The following is a 20,679-nucleotide window of genomic DNA, read 5'->3' as shown; positions in this document are numbered from 1 at the left end:
CATCAGGTTGCACAGAGGCATTCAGGGAATCAGTGCGATTGGAGGTCAGCGAGACATTTACCTGACAGCACCTGCCTCGGAGTAAAGTCTAGAGCTGACCATGTCTGTTGTAATAGGCATCAATAATGCAGACGCTTGGCCCAATAAAAACTCCCTGTCACCATGACGGTCTTCAAAGCACCGTGCCAAATGCAGCACTCACATCTCCCACAAAACCGCACACAACAAACTAATATGTGTAGGTTGAAGGATGAGGTTTCCACATCTGTGAGACAGATACAGCAGATACTCACTCATTCACTGTCTGGGATTTAATTATGTTTTCATCCAATCCCTCCCTCCTCTAGCTGTTGCAGTTATAATAGTCCACTAGTCCTGGGTTTAATATTAACCCTCTGGTTGACTCACATTAAACGCAGTTGCTGTCACCGTGACTTTGTGACGAGATGCGGAGTTTCTGCCATCGGATTTTATTCATTAAGTCACATAGGGCTGCCAGATCCCTGTAGAATCTCCCACCATGAAAAACAACACTTCAGCAGAGCCCACTTCAAACAAAAAATAAAACGAAAGATGATGAGCTTTGACTGCTGCCACTAAGAGGTAGCATAGCATTTTCATCATGACACAAAGACTGCAAAAGGATTCAGCTCAATCAAAACATGCAACTTCTGTGGTCTTATGGCTGCGTAGTTTAAGAGCAAAACACACATTTATCATCTGCACTTTACTGGAGTGGCTCCTAACCATTTTGCTTTTTACTTTCTGGTCCCGTTCAGCTACCTACACTATACTTCTCTGGTCCAATGTGCTTTTCCTTTACATTTTATGACTCATTGCTTCATGTTTAAAGTATGACAGGTGTCACTCAGGGGCCAAAACAAGCAACAGTTCATTGTGTTGAGGACATTTTAAAGGGATAATTTACATATTCAAAAAAAAGTGATAATCAAGGTTTCAAGCAGTAAATATTTTTCATGAAGTTGATTTGATGGTCTTGAAAGCTGAAATAACTGAATCTCTAAGCAGGACCATGATTGAAAAAGAGCTTTCATGTCTGAAAGTGAGACCAGCTTGAAAAAAACTTTACAGCCTTTCATGCAAACCTCATTTTAATAACCTAAAACCAGAGGAATATTTGCACTAAATCTACAGCTGGTGACTTCTGTAAAATATGCTTTTTACATAATTGTTAAAGCTGACACTATGTCCTCACAGGATCACATGGGATAGATAAAAAAAAATCCAGCCTCTCTCCCTCCTCTCTGTGGTCCTACTGCCATCTACAGAAATACACCGTTCAGCCAGAAACAACCAATCAAAACCAGCCAGAGAGGTTTTACACTGTTAATCACGCTTGTGTAAACAGCAAAAACACAAATTCTTAACAAGTATAATTTTGGTGCAGTTTCTACTGCAAATATCTCTGTACACTTGAAATAAGGCAAAACTCATTTACAAGAAACTTTTCAGCAAGATACTGATCAAAAGGTACTTGTTTCATTAGCAGATAATTTCACTGATAATACATTTTTTGCTTGTTATACTGTGTACTCAGATATTTGCGCTACAAACTAGACCAAAAATTCTAAGTAAGATTTTGTGTTTTCGCAATGTGTGCACAAACCTACTCTACAGCTCCTTCACAATTTATTTGTCTTGAACTAGTGACAGTATATTCAGTATGTTCTTAACAAATATGTGAAAAATGTTTATAAAAGTTACATAGTGCAGGTTTAAGAGTTTATTTATGTTTTGCATGAAATCTCATTCAATACCTGGATGAGAGGAACCTCTGTACATGGAAGCAGGTGACCTTTAAATGAAGGTAGGATCTTCCTGTGCGAAATAAACTGAGAGCAGATAAAAAACCTTTTCCAGTTAGAGCAACTACCTAATGGCTAAGTAAATAAAAAAAAAAGTTTACTTGGACTAGCTGGATCTGGATGGGTAGAATCTTCTTTCAAACCGAACATGCTGAGTTCAATTCTAGCTTCTTTCTTCTGCAGGTTTATGTACCTGTTGGGAAGGGACTTATCCCAAGTTTTCTGTTTTCTGTATTTTCACCTTTATAAAATTTGTCTGACACCAAAGGTGACAGAAATTTGTCTTCAACAAAGCTCTATACTCGCATAAGACATTCAGAAACACATAAATACAACTTATCAATGTTAGAATGTGTATTCATTTATTAATGCTGCTGCGAGAATGTGGCTCTCTTGTTAAAGCATTTGAGTGATCATTTTGACTAGAAAAGCACTAATTAAAATCTGCATATTTATCATTGCATGTAATATTTTTACACCACTTGCATTTTTTTTATAAGGGAGTAACTAATCAAAAATGCATTGCATTCTGTTCTCAGTATATATGAGTGCATATATGCACTCATATGTGAGTGACTCAGTGCATATTATCTTGCAGAAAGTTTTTAGACTTTATTATAGTATCACATGTTGATGTGCCCCTAGGCAAGGCAATTAATGCCCAAGGTGGCTACTGATTTGCATATTGGCGTATAAATGTGTGTGTGTGTGGGGGGGGGGGGGGGGTGAATGAGCGAATGTGGCTCTAGTCTAAAGCACTTTTAGTGGTCATTATGAATTTCCTATTTTTCACAGAAATAGGATTATTTGTTCTATCCTCTGTTTTTAATGTAGACATCATTTTTGTGGAAAAAAAAAAAAAAAACATGCTAACATGATTTCAGTTTAAAGGTTCTTAAAATAATAGGCCACTATGATGTTTTGGAGATTGAAGTTGTTTTAAAAGTAGAAGTCTGCTTTAGTCCTGATCTCTGTTGAACTAGCTGCTAGATTTAACATCATAGACCAACTGATCTAGATTTCTACAAAGTAAAACACCGGGGGAGTTGTATACAGTAGGGAACATATTTACTGCCTATTACTAGTCAATAGAACCACTCTTCAAAAATCCTGAATTGTTCCTTTAAAGAGGGGGTATTATATAAAATTGACTTCTTTGAGCTTTACATCACGAAATTGTGTTTCCCTCATCAAAAACATGCCTGGAGTGTTGCTTTGATTCTTTCATGCATGTTTGAGGAATCCTTGCATCTCCTGTGGCAACCATTCTGGGGTGCCTAAACGCTTGTCTCACAAAAATACTGCCCGTTTCCACCAAGCTCTTGGACCTGCAGTCTCCAGCCGAGCTTCTGCCTCACAGAGTAGCCTTCCTCTGCACCTTCTCCCCACAGCGACTTGTGGCAGCAGCAATTAGGAAACACCTGGTGGAACGACACATCTGCTGAGCTTGTCATGCAAACTAACACTCATAAGAACGGTTGTCAACAGCATAATGGAGGAACACTGTGATGACGTGCTGAAGGCAGTGTGTTGTTAAAAAGCAGGAACTTCTTAAAGAGACAGAAGAAAAATTGTCAAATTGCTGAGTCAAATTTCTTCTAAGTCATTCTTGATGTATGCAGGATTTTTACACCAAGTGAAGGTAAAAGTTACTTGATTGTTCTATAAAATGGTTCAATGTGCCTGGAAAATACATAGTATTGCTCTTTTAAGAGTTTGTGTCGACTTAATATCTGACTTACAGTGTATAACTCTTTGGTGTTCTCTCTTTATTGGAAAAGAGATTGTTTTTTGTGCTAATGGTTAGTCAGAGCAGGCCCAAGAGGAATAAAGGAGTTTTTCCAAGGAGTTGGAAAAGGAAAAAAGGAGAGCTACTATTTGGCTGAAGTTTAAAGTAAGCTGGAGCAGTCTGACACTCCCCTCCTTGGTATTGTTGAACGAGAAGGATAATTGGGATAATTAGAGATGAAAGGGGAGGAGGAGAGATTCCAAGTGTGGAAGCATAGTTTTATCCTGAGCTATGGCATGTTACTTAGACTGATTTAGGTGTGGTCTTGTCCAATTATTTTATAATTCCACTTAAAACAACTACAATCTCAAAAGTGCCAAAGATTTACGTGACTTGCATTTAATAAACTTAGGCTGATTATATTACATTTGCAAACTTTTCTTTTATGAGAAAGATTTAGCCAGATAGTGGTCAGTTTGGCCGCTTGCTTCACTTTTTTTTAATCATGTATGAGACATAGAATAATTTTATATTTCAAAGAAACCAGTGTACTGTCTACAGGGAATCCAGACAATGGCTAATTCAGACACCCAGTCCCTGGTTAGGCTTTGAGAAGTCAACCTTTAAAACTAATGATACAAAGAAACCTATTTAAAGCTAACAGTAAAATAAGACTTAAAATAACAATGCATTAAAGTGCTGAGCAGTGCAACGTATACTAGTTTCAATGTTCACACATTTGTCTCTGTTTGAGACATTTTTTTTTCACATATATTTAAATGTTCTAAGGCTAGCAAATTGTTTTTTACTGGCAGCAAAATATTACAAATGTTGGATCTTTAAATGAGAAAGATGATTGTCCAAAGGATGTTTTGCACCTAACTGAATTGCAATCTGTTTACAGCTCTCCTTGTTATGACTCCTGCTGTGGGTGATTTAGAAATCATTTGGCTGAACATTTTTAGATGCTTTCCTAATATGTCTTTCAAATTTAAGTTGGGAATCCAAATAATATCCAGGTACTTGAGGCAATCTCCTTTTTGGATTTCTTTGCTATAATTTAGCCCAATTGTATTTGATTAAAAAACACATTGAGATACTTTTATTGCAATTTAAGAACCCAAGAAGAGAAAACGATTCTTCATCTGTTAGGACTCTTCATCCAATTCTCGTGAACATTTGTCATGTGTTTCACTTTATTTTAGGATTCGTTAGTGTTTGCTTTTTATATTCAGTCCAATCAATTCCTTGCAGTATCCTCTAGTATTTGAAATTTATTTTTATTCTTGTCTGAACTGCACACCTTAGTTACGTTTATTTGATCTTCGTTCCTTATTTTCTGTTTCTTTGTGAGCTCAGAAACTCAAATCTGTAGTATTTGAGTTTCTGTTGTATCTCTGGTATCGTTTACATATTTTGTTGTCTAAACTCCCAGATCTACTCAGTATCTCCCTTCAGTGTCTTAGCTGCCTGCACTCCCAAGCTGTCTCCCATCTGCCTGTTAACTTACCTGTCTAACATTCCAGTAATCAGGCTTTCCAGACTAAATACTACTTGGGTTTTTTCAATCAGTGTGAAACCATCTTGTTATTGCCACCAATCTGGTATCTTATGCTGATCTTGTGCTACATTATTTTTGGCTTTACCCCTGGACTCTAGTTTTTATAAGTTTTGAATATCTTTTCTCCAGTAAACTGTTTATTTTCACCTGCCTACCTCCTGCCTCTACCATGGCTTGCTGTGAAGCTTTGGCAAAATGAATGTCGACTCTAAATCATTCTGTCTTGATTTACAGCAACTACTCTCCTAGATGTGCCTCAAATTCATAAATAAAAAAGAGAGGGGATTAACTCTGTACATTCGGAGCAATGTGCAGAAATAAAGAAAGTAATGGAAGGATTACAAATGAGGCAAGAAGGACATTAGTTCCCACATCGCATCAGGGCCTGGATGAAGCATTTTCCAGCCATATGAAACATAAAGCGGCACATGAGTAATGATGATCTTAGGGCAGAAAATCAAAACAATCCCCACATCATTCTTTAACGTGCAGTAACAAGAGCTTTCAACATCTTTCCTACATAGTCCGTTTGTTTTGCTTCACTGATTCAAAACAACCAAAACCTCATTAAGATTTTTCAATAAAAATCATGGCATAAAATAAAATATTACCATGATTCTAAGCCTCCTTCACTGAACATCTAAAAATGGGTGGAGGTCCAGGGGGAGTTGTTGAATCCAGATACCTGGCACAGATATTGAACACATTTATCGCTTTTTATAGACACAGGATTGGACGGAGGATTGTGAGACCATTTACACTTCATCCCCTTTAAAAACTATTCCATACTCTTAAAACTTTGTTGGCCCTCTTGATGAAGACTTTGGCCCCGGTATACCTTACATTAAAATGATCCCACTAAATCCTCATTTTAATTCTCTAATAAAGAGAGCACTGGCAGAGGATCAGTACTTCTGCTCTGAGGGCTGTAAAAGTCAACCCAACATCTCTGCCAGACAACGCACATTTTTATGTGCCATCACATCCCTTCATGTTTGCTCTTTTCTCCTAAGGGTAGGTATTCCTCCTCTAATCTTTCCTCCTTTTGCCTGAAACAGTTTTGAAATGCTTGTGCACATTGGTGTTTTTGCAGCTATATAGTAGCACCCCAATCCTACTGTGCCCTATAACCCTCCTATCTGCACTACAGGGTAGAGTACATGCACACCTCATTCCACTCCTGCCCTCTGAACAGTCTCTCGCTTCCATCTGACAATTACTTTTCACCAAGCTGACCTCTCATCAGCAGTCAACAACTTTCTGTCACTCATCTGACTGCCCTTTACTTATTTTCAGCGAAGCTTGCAGAGACGTACAGAGAAAATACACACACACACACGCCTTCTCATTGGCATGTATTAACACATTCCCATCTTTTTTTTTCTACCACTGTGTTTCTCTATCTTTCTCACCTTTGCCTCTCTTAACTTTTCCGATCTCATATCAACGTTCACGCCGCTTGCTCTGACCTTTCCGAGTCGCTTGTTTCCACTTTAAATATCTTTTCCAGGTGTAGAGGAGAGGAGGTCTCTGTTTTTTCCTGGCTCTGATCTTGTTCATACGGCTTTAATCACATCTTTCAAAAACACAGTGGCAAGCACACCCCTCCTACCTGCAAGGCAGAAGATGCATGCAAAGACTTTGGAAGACGATGAAGACTGCAGGGAAGTTAGACACAGATCTGATAAATGAGAAGCCACAAAGCAGAAATCCAGCACTGCAGACTTGTTACAGCTCCAAAGCAGAGGTGCCGGAGGTGACGAGTCTAAGAATGTGGATACTTAACACGAAGCAAACACATTTAAATAATTAGATATGCAGATAGAAAAACAATTCCCACGCGTGTACACACAACCACACGCATGCTTTCCATCACAATAAAAACATGAAGCCCAATCCCCCAGGAATTCTTTAAAAACTGTATTTAATAAATGCAAACATCTTTTTGTGAAATTGTTTTCTACTTAAACAAACAGCCCTTCAGTCACAAATTACCAGAGAGAAAAAAAAAGAGATAGTCTCTCCTCAATTCATTTCACATCACAAGGGGGAATATGCAAATTTAGTTGGAAGGAGGTGGGGCAAGTTGGAAAAGAGAAATTGGATTAAAGGCAGCATGAGGCGAGATGCTGACTGCGAGACAGAGATGGGGGAGGCGAGGTCGGAAGAAAGAGAGAGAGGGGGAGAGGGAGAAAGCTCCCAGACAAAACATCCTGCAAAGAGGTGATTACCACGAACTGAATACCAGCCTGCCCACAGATAACTAAAGACGAGGGGGGAAGCAGCTCAAGCCCATTTAGGGCAGCACCGCGTGTTCAATACTCCCCCTAACCCGTCAAATACCATTAACAGATTCCCAGTCAGGTGCAAAGAAAGCGATTCTTCGGGTGGGGACAAGCGAAAGCGAGGAGGGAGAAAAAAAATCCCCACCACAAATCTAAACTGACGTCCTCTGTGGGCCAGTGGAAATCCTATAGAGGGAGAGCTGGCGATGGTCCCTGGCTCCCTCTTGACAAAACAACACTGCATAACCAGTGTGCGAGTCGTGAGTCATGGCCTACTTCCACTGCCTTTACCTTTTCTATTTTTTCTATACAGATGGTTTGATACACAGAGGGTATGTCAGAAAAAAAATATTGTTTTCTCAGGGGATTCTTAGAGCACTGAATATAGTTTAGAAGTCAAATATTGTTCCAGCATTAGCAGGAGATCTTGTCAAGAAAAAAGGAAGACTGCTCTCTCTGAGCCCCGAGGAAAAGCAAACTCTTTAAACAAACGAGGCAACGCTACCGTATGCTAAATTTGACGCTTCCACAGAGGGAGTACAGACCAGTCAGGGGGTCCTGAAGTCATTTCTATTCAGCAATAAAGTCCTAATTAAACTCAAAACTTCTAAAGCATCTTGTTGTGACACGTGGATACGTACAAACAAATAGAAATTAAGCTTCACTCATGCTCTAGTGACGCATCATTTTCTGAGGTTTTGACAAAAGGATGATTAAAAGGCAAGAAATTACCAAAGTATTAGTTTTGTTCCGCAAAAAGAGAAAGCAATTCCAAACTTTTGGAGGCGTAATTAAAAAGAAAGTGGTGTGATGAATCACGTCGCTGGGATGGTAATATGTAGCATACGGATATTGTTTCAAAAATGAGCGAGAGTAATTAGCTCAAACCAGTCAGAAAGAAGCAGTCAGATATGACAATCTGCTGCACTGTTACATTAACTGATCAATTACAGCAGAAAATACCAATCAAAACAATGTTTAATTTTATGACAGCAACAGCATCTGATACCAGAGTTACGGTAAATTATTTCAATCAAATCCATGATGATGAGAATCAACAATGTGGGTTCCTGACTGGCCTGAATGGAAAAACAAGTCAAACCTTTGCAAACACATCCACACCCCTCGACTTTTTCCACTTTTGTCACAAAACGAACCCAAGGTAGAGTGTATTTCATTGGGATTTCAATGGTAGATGGTTGGCCAGGAAAGGAAAGATATTTACTTTTTTTTACCCCTCCAGGGGGTCTTTTTGTGGGCTCTAGTGTCCCTTATATGATAGTGGGCTGACAGGAAACGGGGAAGGTGAGGGGGGAAGACATGTGGCAAATGTCGTCGGGTCTGGGAGTCGAACCCGCGACGGCCGCGTCGAGGACTCAAGGCCTCCAAATACGGGTCGTGCTAACCGCTACGCCCACCACCACGGCACATCCCAGATATTTACTTTTTAGATATTTTTTATACCTGAAAATCAGAAGTGTGGCATGTTTGCATAGCATCTAAGATGGTAACTGTAGGAGTCACAGAGGTCAGAGGGCAAAGCAAAAACAATGTGGTGGAAAACCAACACTGTGCATCACTCTAAACAGACAATCCCAGCTGTAAAACAAGGTGGTGGAAGCATCATGCTGTGGTTTCCTTCAGCAGGCACGACCTGCTGCTCAGAGTTGGTGGTGACATGTGACATGGATGGAGCGCAATACTGGAGGAAAACCTGTTTGAGAATGAAAGAAATTTGACAGGATCATCTTCTAACAGGACGATGATCCTAAAGAATCAGCCAGAACTGCAATGGAATAGTTTAGATTAAAACATATTCAGGTTAAAACGGCCCAGTCAAATTCCACAGCTACTGTAAATCCCATTGCGAATCTGTGTGAAGATTTTAAAAATTGATGTTCACAGATGAACTCAATACAATGCAATTGAGCATAACCAGTTTGGGACAAAAAGGCAACTGGGCAGAAACTGTAATGTACAAAGCTGTTAGAGATACGCTGATGTTTTTATTTGTTTTCATTTTATAAAAGACTTGCAGCTGAAAAGGCACTAAAAAGTTGCTCTTACAGTTACTGACTCGGGCGGGTTTGAGAAACGATGCACACAACACTTTCAAAAGAACTGGGAAAACCTCTTAATGCTCTACACTGTGCTGGTCTGTCACACGATACACCAAAAATACATTTAGTTTTGGTTGTAATGTGACAAAGCATGGAAAAACTAAAGTGATATGAATACTTTGCAAGGCACTTTATCCTAATATTGATTGTGATAAGTGCATCAGGCTACACAGGTAGTTCAGTGCTCAAACATGTTAAATCTTCAGAGCTATTGTTAGCATAGACCCAGAGTGTTGGCTTAGCTCACTCTGTTTCAGGTAAGTCCAAAAGGATTGACGCCACACTGTGCGTAATCCTGAAGAGCTGCTCCATCTCCCATCTACATGCACAGGCAGTATATCTAACTGTCAGACTTGGCTCTTTAATCTCTATTTGAACAACACTAATACCAGCTTTAGTGATGGCTCTAATCATAATGCTGTACCCACCTCAAACTTATTAATGCGAAAAAGCCTCATACCACCGTGATTAGCTTTTCATGCCCACATTAACTGCTTAATGAATGCTTTCACTATACATTAAGTAAACCTGCATTCACCACCTAATAGCAAGGAGTACTTTATCCACCACACAAAATGTTTCGAAACTATTTGCAGGAGTGAACATTAACATTAAAATAATTGAAAAGATTCTGAGCGATTGCAAATGTATTGATGTGCATTATTGATGGTGGCTATTGATTGATATATTTGGGATTAATTTAGGATTTTTGAATTGAATTATTTTTTGTTTCTGTTCAAACATGTTTTCAAACAATATTAGACTGATATACGTGTTTTTCAGCTAGACAAAGACAACCTAGAGAGTCAAAACAGCAAATAGTCATACTCTTTATTATTATTATGGGACTTGTATTATTAAAAGACATAGGAAAGTGGTCAAATTGCATGAACTTAATTCCTGTTTTCAAACAAGCTGCAGTGATTGCAGCTTTTCTTTTTTTTTTTTTCTAGTAACGCCTGATCACTTCTGCACATAAGCTTGGCAGAATTTCTGTTGATTCCACAGTCTTAACTGCGGGAGTTTGCAGAGTTTCCTCACATGAACTTCTCGCTTCATGTCCCACAATATTTCTACTGGATAAAGGTTTTTGGTTTCGAAATTTCAGCTGTAACCCAGAGGTCACTGTTCACTGATCGCTACACGCAGGGAAACAAACAGGGCCAGACCACCGCTTCATCAGATGGGGCTGTGAAGAAACAACACCGTTTCTGTGAAGCTCTGCCTTGTTTGCCATTGGTGGATTTTTTTTGTTTTTTTACATTTACTGAATATTATACTGATAGCACTTATTTTGTGGAGATCTCTTTCTTTTATGGTTGTACTCTACACATTTGCAATTGTTTCAGGGCCTGTATGAACACTGACTGGCAAAAGTATTCAAGTCTAACATTTATTTTTTATTTTGTCATGTTTTAACCACATATTTATTTTTATTTGAACATTGTCTATTAGATCAATACACAGTGAAGCTCAGCTGTAAAGTGCATGAAAAAAATGACATTTTTTCACAAAATTGGTAAAGTGCAATCTGTGTATGCATTCTATTCCCTTTAGTCTGACACACATAAATTAAATCAACCTCAATCCCAGCATTGTCACAGCTGTTCTGTGAAGTAATCATAGCTTTGTTTGTGAGTTTTAGTGAACATGGAGAGATGGATCAGAATATTGGAGAGATGGGAGTGAGAAGAAAACTGATCTAAGACAGTAGCAGGCTGGAGACTACTACCGTCATGATGAGCCTTCCAGCAGGACAACAGTGTTAGACATATAACCAGAGCTACAACTGAGTGCTTATCCATGCATTAAAATGATCAAAATTGAGCTTCTATGCAAATCCCTATACACACCCCTTAACACACTATCTATTCTTAAGCAACTGCAGTTGATAAAATGTTTGAGGTTTCAAAAAACCTTAAATTGGGGCAAAGGTCAGCCATCCAGCAAGTCAAGAAAATGCAAGAAACAGCAAGAAGCTCCAACAGAATCATTTTGATGAAAGCATATCCATTTGTTAGAATGACCCGGCCCAGATCCGATTCAGAGTTTGTTACATGACTTGAAAACTCATGGTTACAGATGATCTCTCTTCAGTCTAACTGAGCGGAAGGCATTTCAGAAACACAAATGAACAAAAAACGTGTTATGCGTCAGAATGTGCTCAAAGTCAAAACCTAAATCCAGCTCTGATTTTGTGATTAGATCTAAAAAATTATGTTCACAGAAATCATTTGGCAAAGGAGAATGGAGATAAATATATATATATATACTATGTTAGTCTCTTGCATAAGATATAAGATAAATCTTTATTGTCATTGTCACAAGGACAACGAAATTCAAAGGGTGCCATAAAGTAGCAATAAAGTATTTGAAAGCTTATGGTTTAAATGTGACAAGTTGTAAAAGAGTTCCAGGTATGTAAATTACAGGGCACTATAGAAGTATAATCAGTTCATACAACTTTAGTACAGAGCAGGAGTGATGATGTTCTTGATTGATGAGAATCAACGAAGAACTGAAATAAACAATGCTGCTGTAAAGACAGGCATTCTGACTTTTCCAAAAACATCACCTTTTCTTTTAGTGGCAAGCTCAATTATTTGTCTGCGTGAACTAATCTTTAAACCTCTTATATTGCCTAATATTAGAAAGGAGAATTTTCCGGCTATTTTCTTTTGCATGTTGATGCCTGAGTAGTTTTATTGTTTGCCGTAAACTGCTGTAACTATAACTCTGAGGGATCTGCTGTCTGCCTGTAATCTGATAGCAACGTCTTGTTTGACTCGCAGCAGGTGACTGTCAGTACGGCGGACAGCTCTGTGCCTCGGAGAGTACACTGTGGTAAAATAAGTCAAGATGACGCAACGCATGGGGCCTCATTAAAACTATTGCCATCACGCCTGGGGTCAATTTTCATGTGACCACACAGCCACACTCGCAGACAAAACAAGCATACACAAAACGCTCTCTGATGCATTTGCGAAATTGTGGCTTTCATGTCCCAAAATTCATTACAAAGGGATCTCAAACACCAAGTCACATGGGAGACCTGACTCAACCTCTATAAATACTAATCAAAAGCCTCAAATTGGGTTATTCCATCAGAGAGACATACATGTATGGATCTAAAATGAGACAAGCAGAAGAAAGGCCTGTCCTCCCAGTCTCCTGCCAGGATTCTGTTTGAAAAGCCAAAGTCACAGGATAAAAATCATGCCATGCCTTTGATCATGAGAGGAGAGTTTTGCAGGTAAGAGAGGAACACTGAAAGAAGCTATCTGAATATCTGTCAGTCCAGACCTGCTGAATTCTGCTACTCACCTGTTAAGTGAGCAAAAGAGAGAGAGAAGACATTTTTTTTTACTATATTCCCTCTCTCCCCAAATCCTCCAGACACCTACCTTTGCAAGAATGCATCTCAATCAGGCATGCAATTACAATCTAGAACACGCTGTGAAACGTAACAGCAGCAGGCAATTTGAACGAAAACAGTGTACACTGTTTCCTGCACACCGTGAGGCTCAATTAAGAAGCAAATCATTTGGATTCAACGTTTTTCTCGTTTTTCCATCTTCCCGTTTTTGAGCATAAAGTCTAACTTTTTTTTTTTTTTTAGCAACACACATACATCAGTACACATCTCAGCTGCCGATAATTTCACCTTTTCCCTGAGTAAGTGAGATGTTTCCTGACTATGGTAGTGCTACTTCAAATCCCTGGGCCTAGAGAGCGAATGTGAGGAGGATTAGAGGGGTAATGCCAGCTGATGAGAGGGAGAGGGTCGCAGTGGTTTGCCACTCTACACGGATTAGCTCTGAAAACAACTTCACAGTCCAAAACTATGTCAATCAAGGACACATAATTTAGTCAATTTGAAAAGGTCCCTTCATGAATCACCATTCTTCCACATCCAATATGCTCTTATTGTTCAGTTGCTTTGTGCAGTACAAAACAAATAATAAATGTGTCATTACTGTGAAAATGCAATCCTGGTGTTTAGGTGAAAAAAAACAAACACTTCCTGTTAAATTTTAATCACAATTTTTAGCAGGAGCCCAATTTCTGCTATTTTCAGTGTTTATTATTTTTGTTTTCTATGAAGCATTTCTGAGTTCAAAATATAAAATAGGCTGGTCAACACAGGGGTTAGAATGACCAAACTGGATATTTTGTGTTTGTCGCTAAAGCAGGGTGACCACCAAGGGGGGCAAGGGCAGCGGCATCATATAATTTAAAATCCTTATTAGTGGTTTCTTGTATTGTTAAAATTTTCTGGGAAACCAATTTGTTTCTATAGATGTTAAGCCATAGTAATCATAACTAACACAACAAACTGCCTAAATATATCACCCTATTGATATAGTTTAGTGATATTTCAATAATACAAGTTTCACTTTTAGAATTGCATAAAATAAATAATCATTTGAATAATCTTCTAATTCAGGGGTGCCCAAAGTGGGTCCTGGAGGGCCGGCATCCAGCATGTTTTAGTTCTCTCCCTGGTTTAATGCACCTGGATCCAATGATGTCACATTAGAGGCCTAAGAAGAACATTGACATGCTGAAGAGGTTGTTACTACCACCAGGGAGAAAACTAGAACATGCAGGATGCCGGCCCTCGAGGACCGACTTTGGGCACCCCTGTTTTAATTTGTTGAGATAGACTTGTATGTGTGGAACTGAGGCATCTGCCAACTTATCCTGACTGAATTAAAGTTCTAGTTGGTTCCCCCAGGCAACATTTTGCAGCCGCAAACTCTGCATATATATCGGCCGCCCTAATGCCCGTTATGGGTTTAATCAGTGGGTCAAGTCTAATGAGAGGGCCTCAGGTGATGAAAAGTTTCGTGTCCAGATGGTGGCACAGTTTAACCAAGTGCATTTAATGTGCAGCGTTTCATTAAAGTAGGGCAAAATCACTGCAAAGCAGATAATTGTGCAGAAAATGAGAGGAGAGGCGGGTGTCGGGGTGTTGCATGGCCTGAGTTGAGCTCGGATAGACCGAGGGATATTCAACACACCTCGTTTGTCTTGAATCTTAACAGTGAGCTCCAGGAAAGGCTCCGTCTCCCTATCCAGCCTCCGGGTTACTGTTATATCTCCACTGTCGCGGCCCACGGTGACCGGAGAGCTTTCTGACTCCGGGTAAATGAGCTCGTAGGCAGCTGACTGAAACCTGGTGGGATTTAGGCTCATTAGGACTGAGCCGACGCCGGCGTCCTCAGACACGTTGAGGGAGAGCACGGTGCTGGACTCGAGGAGCGCCCTCGGCGACCGTCCTGCCCTCTCTGGTCCGCGTAAATCAGCGGTACGCGTCATCCATCGCTGTGGTGAAACAGTAACTAACACAGCTTTGCTGGTCAAAGGAGGCCAGCCGTGATCTCGCACGTACAGATAAAATTTAATGGGAGAAAAGAGACCCAGGATAGAGTCGACGAGCAAAACTTCCCCCGTTTTCGGGACAACATAGAAAGTGCCATTTTTTGGTTCGGAGGCGAATGTCAACTCTGCGTTCTTTCCGCTGTCCTCATCGACAGCTTCCAGTCTGTAAACAACAGTACGGAGCGCGGTGGTGTCATCTAAACTTATATGAACGCTGTCTGCGCTCACTAAAGTCGGTTCGTGGTCGTTGGTGTCCAACACGTCCACTTTCACCAACGCAACCTCGAAGACGACAGATTCCGACGCGCACGTCTGGCAACACAACCCGACGCTCAGCAGGTATTCTGAGCGTGACTCTCTGTCTAAAACCCGGGAAGTTTTCAGCAGCACATTTCCCCGCTTGTGGTGGGCGAAGACGTGGAAATCCTCACTGCCATTTCCAAACAATTTAAAGTGCATTCCGGAGACTGGGCACCATTTTTGCGCGTCGATGCGCTTCACCGTAACGCTGAGTCCGTTCACTTTAGACGCCGCTGGCGAGTTCTCAAAAATATGTCCGTGAAAGAAAGGCAATCGAGCCTGTGTTCTATATCCAGCTGCCGGCATTAGAAGGCAACACAGCAAAACACCCCAAATCATGTTGGTGGCAAGTTGTGCACCTCCAAACCCTGGGGGGGCGGGGAAGGGGACCTGACGAGAAAATCCTCAAAAAACAAAAGGAAAACACTTGAGAAACATTTCCTTCATAGTTATCCACGGTGCGATCCGTGCAGGTCAGCCCCCTGAACTTTAAGTCTCTGCAGCCAGGGAGATCCCTGCCTTGGCTCCATGAAGGGTCTGCGTGCAGGCAGACGATCCAGTGCGCTGCAGGCAGTTTGCCGTTCTGGTATCCAGCGTTCAGCACCAGAGAATCGGACAGCGCCAAGCGCGGGGGCGTGTCGGCGCACGGGGACTGAGCGCCTTGTTGGCGAACCCCACCCTGTGCGCTGGTCAGCGGGGTCTTTCCCTCAAACCTCAGCACAGGGACTGAGTCGTAGCACGCACTGCATGCGTCTTTGCAGCTGCGTACCACATACGCTCTCTCTCTCAGCATAAAGAATTGTTGTTAGAAGGGGAAAAAAAATCTCTCAAATCATGCTTCCAGTCCGCAAGAAAACCGCTGAAGATATGCGCTCTTTTTCCACCCTGCGCTGCGTGCAACTATTAAAGTATCCAAATGCTGGTTACACGGCGCGTCTTTGAATCTGCATGAGTCGCTGAAAGGTGAATTACTCATGCACAGTACTCATCTTCTCCCTCAGGGACTGAACTCATGACTTAATGTTCCCAGGTTTTATATGGATTTAAGGTTACTATTCCCAGTCTGCAATGCATTGATCGAGCCACATCACAAGCACTTTTGGTTTGGGACCCAAAAGAAACTACAGTGTGTGCCTGAGTTTATATGCAAAGGCAGAGATTTGGGTTGTTAAACTATGCAAACACGATGATTTAATGCAGCCTACGCTAAATAGCTCCATATGTCTCTGCAGCCAGAATGTGCGCACCAGAGTTCAAATTAACACCGTCACTCTGCGTGCTCTTCCTTTTCTTTCTCACTTTGCTGGCGAGATAAAAACTGGGAGCAAAAATAAATAAATAAATAAATAAATAAATAAATAAATAAATAAATAAATAAATAAATAAATAACTAATCTGTAGGTAGTAACGTCTATTTCCCACTTACTGTGAAAATGTCCAATTCCCCATAGCTATCTTCCAGCCAGCATGTGTATGAGCCCCATGAATTTTGCTCAGGTTGAATACTAGGGCCCACAATGAGATTCTTTGTACAAGGGAAAATTTAATTGGCCAATACAGGGGATACCTTTATGGGTCCTTCTTTTTACTTGCAATTGTCATAGATGAAAGATGCATAATTAACTGAGGATGTTTATGCAACCTGTGGACAATCCCTTTTGTGGCTCATTTATCAACTCGTTTCATTTGCATAGGGGCTCTGTATAAATGTTGGTTAGGCTTTAAGGAGAAAGCTTGAAACCGAATAGAATACACTCTAAGGAACATTAAATGGCCAACAAAACAAGGAAGTAAAGGCAAAAGAGAATGTGATGTCAACTCAGCCATTTTCTTACTGGAGCTGTGTTTGAATCTGAGCTGTGTCTGAATCCATCTGCATGGACCCCATTTTTAACTAGAATTTCCCTCCATCAACTGTACATTGTCCAACATGTTGCCCCGGCTTGGGCCAATTTTCACCCAGTTTCCTTTGCATGAACCCTGATTCTGACTGGACTCCTACTGAGTTTTGTTCACAAGATAAGAAATAGACATATAGAATGTTATCTATTTTCTATATGAACCCGTACGTGTCCTAGTTTCTAACCAGAAGCTGTTATCCTATATCAAACCGATGAATATGGAACCATTTGATAACAAATTGACAACTGGGGCTGTGATGTAACCTGTGGACAATATTTCTTGGGTCCCATGTTTTTAATCTATTTCCTTTTAATATGATCCTCATACAGATGACAGTTGGGTTGCAAGTCAGAATGCTAAATATTAAACACATTGAAAAGTTCTGATTTGTCAGAAGAAAAAAGGAATAAAAAGCAGCAGAACATGTCATATCAACCATTTTTCATATAGATCAATACTTCAATGTATTGAGAGTGAGAGACCAGGCAATGCTTCTGTACTCATAAAAAACATCTCAATAAAAAATTCATCAAAGCGGCTGCTGAAAGATCCTTATCAATTCAAAAGCACCAGCCATCATTGCAGTTTAAGCCAAATCTTTTCAGAAACTGATTTTTTTTTTTTTTGGAAATAAGTCTGACAAGTCAACATTGAGCCTGCAGATAATTCAGAATCAGAGCTTGAAGCTGAAACACAAACCTCATATCGGTTGATTGTTGTACTCTTTTATATGTCGTCAACTTCAGGCTATGTCATCTGGACAGCCATCCCACCCTTCTGGCTCCTTTTGGTAATATCTGACCTGAGGAGGAAGTAGTTATCTCAGGTATCTTTATGCTATTAAAAGAATCAAACACTTTATGTGACACGGGGACTGTTGGCGGGAAATGACCTCATGCAAAATTGCTTGCATGTCAAAAAGAGAGGATCTCAAGTGATCTCACTCCTGCTTCTTCTTTGAACATTTAAACCGCTTCATGAATGCAAATCAAATCCCATCTCTTATCATGTTGTCTCTCATGGCAACATTCAGTGTGACATTGCCAGGGTGTGTAGATAGAGTTTAGTTGAACTTTAGTTGAGGTTTGTCTGTCTGTCTGCTAAGATGAAACACTAGCATAAACCACATAAAAATAACAAAACTGTAATGAATGTTGAAGAAAAAAAAATCATGAAGAAGCCTCATCAACTCTCTGATGGATAACTGGGAGCTCCGGGGCATTAAAGAGAGGAGAAAAACACACACCAAAGAAAGCAGTCAATGAACATTAGAAAGCTTCATGCTTATTTAATGAATAATTGACCAAGTCTATCCCCCTTTATCCAAACTGATGCAACGACAGTTTCTGAAAGCAATGATTTATACCTTGTAACATTTAGAACAGAGATTACTCTCAAAGTGGGCTACATTGTGTCATTTTTGCTCTGTTAGACACAGGTTATCAATCAGGTTATCATTCCTTTTTGAAAAGGAGGCTTAACTATTACAAAATCATATAAAGGTAGTTTTAGCAAAGTTTGAAACCCAGTAAGGTTTTCTTTTTTGCATCAGATCCAGTAGCGTTTTTCCTTTTCTGTTTTTTTTTTGTTAAATCATAAAAATAGACCGTTTTGCTGATGTCAAGGAATAATAGGCTGTGAAAGGCAGGTTTGTTAGAGAATCAAGGAACGATTAGAATGGATGACTAGGCACGTATAGCTTTAAGATTGCCATTTATGAGTGAACCTTTGGAGTGAACATTCAAGGCAACCTTGTACCCCACAATTTTCTCAAAGTGCCATTTCTGGAAACACCACAACACCCCACAGGAAAGGGAGCTCTGTGTATTGTAGCATTCATTGGCCCCCAGGACATTTTACCTCCTCAAAACCTGAAGGCAGAAAGCAGTTAAAGGGGCTGGATAAATATAAAGACATCTCCCTCATGTATTAGGTACAGCAGCTAATTAGATTTGATCTATGATCCCCTTAAGGCAGCTACCACCTAACATTAGCTGTGAAACCATAGCTGCTTATTAAAGGCAGTATTAAGTATAAAGCAACGTGTGCAACCAGGTTGGAAATTTACTTTCACTCATCATCTTGCAGAATAGCAAAGCATTGTATGCAGTGGCTTGTAAAAGTACTAATTGCTCCTGAACCTTTCACACTTTATTACTATATTAACAGAAACTTAAAAGTATTTTATCTGGTCTCTCCGTGACCGAGAAACAAAAAGTAGCACATAATGGTGAAGTGAAAGGGAAGTATAAAAAATAATTTTGTCTATTTGTCAAGCTTTAAAACATGTCACAGATCACATTTCACTTCACCATCTGAAAATAGAAATAGTGTGGCTCAACTGCAAACCTGCCAAGATACAGCAATCCATCTAAACTGAGAGCCTGGGCAGGGACACTGTTGATCAGGGAAAAGGCCAGTCGGCCCTCTGCAATACTGGATACGTTGCAGATATACACAGTTTAGATAGCTGTGGATATCTGCTACATAAGCTGTCAAGATTAATCAGTCAAGATTAATGAAAATCTGCAGATGGAACAAGTTTTAGTAGTGCACACCAAAAATTAGTCAAGAAGAGAGCCATTGTTGATTGCTAGCCTACAGAAATCATGTTTGGAGTTTGCAACAGGATATGAAGAGAACCAACAACATACAGAAGCAAGCCAGAGCTAAACTGGATTGGTTTAAATCATATTCATATATAAAATGGCCTAGTCAAAGTCCTGATTTTAATCCAATTGAGAATTTGTGGAAAAATATAAAAACTGCTTTTCACAGAGGTGTCCCTGTGAAAAGCGAGGAGAGAATGCTTTTCACTGCTTAAGTTAGAAGAATGGCTAAAATGTAACATTTCTGGATGTTCAAAGCACATGGAGACAACCAAAAATATGTAAAAAGTGTGAAAATATTTTTCGGCTGGCTGGGATTCCAGCAGAACAGCAGGCCCAAGTGGCTGGGGAGAGCTGCTGCTCCCGCAACCCGACCCCAGATTAAGCGGAAGATGGTGAATGGATGGATGAATGGGTCTCTTTAATATTTTAACGTAAATTAAAAAAAAAAAAAAAAAAAACTCCACACAGTATTTGATGTTTCAGAATTGAAAATTTCAAAGAGCTTCAGTAAACAGGAACCATATCAGGCACTTAAAGCAAAAAAGGGAACAGGCAAAGTTTCAGTCAAGATGAATGAATACACTGTTCTTTAGAAATAGAACCTGGGGAGCCATGTCTTGTTGGAAATTCACTTTTACTGTCTAAGCTGTGATTAGCAAAGCCTGTGATTAAAGAACTTCATTTGGAAAGCAGCTTTTTGCTACCCTTAACCACAGAAATCAAAACATAAAAAATAAAAATTGACACATCTCAATTGTTTGTCATCATCTGCATAACAAAGTAGAGTTGGCGTTGTTTTTTTTTTTTACAGGAGCTAGTATTAGCATTCTTTGAATCGTGGTTCAGTGGATGCATAAAAACCCCCAGCTCTTTTTCTGAGTTAATTATCCTATCAGGTCTAAGCCATTAGTTGGGCTGTCGTTTCTCTGCCAGTTCAAGGTAACGAACAGAGTAAATTC

At 39.9% G+C, this 20,679-nt stretch overlaps 1 protein-coding gene across 1 annotated transcript in view; it reads right to left on the bottom strand.

Moving 5' to 3' along the window:
* Window positions 1–16,085, bottom strand: part of LOC102222875 (neural-cadherin-like) — a 132,810-nt gene extending 116,725 nt beyond the window's left edge. Inside the window, exon 1 of the mRNA XM_014470322.2 lies at window positions 14,546–16,085. Within this exon, the coding sequence (XP_014325808.1) occupies window positions 14,546–15,545 (1,000 nt within the window). The 5' untranslated portion in view covers window positions 15,546–16,085. The remainder of the gene's footprint in view (window positions 1–14,545) is intronic.
* Window positions 16,086–20,679: the final 4,594 nt, after the last annotated feature.

The sequence above is a fragment of the Xiphophorus maculatus genome, chromosome 2 (genome assembly GCF_002775205.1).
Source record: "Xiphophorus maculatus strain JP 163 A chromosome 2, X_maculatus-5.0-male, whole genome shotgun sequence".
Taxonomy (NCBI): domain Eukaryota; kingdom Metazoa; phylum Chordata; class Actinopteri; order Cyprinodontiformes; family Poeciliidae; genus Xiphophorus; species Xiphophorus maculatus.
Note: the sequence above shows the minus strand (reverse complement) of the source record. Positions and strands in the feature narration are given on the sequence as shown.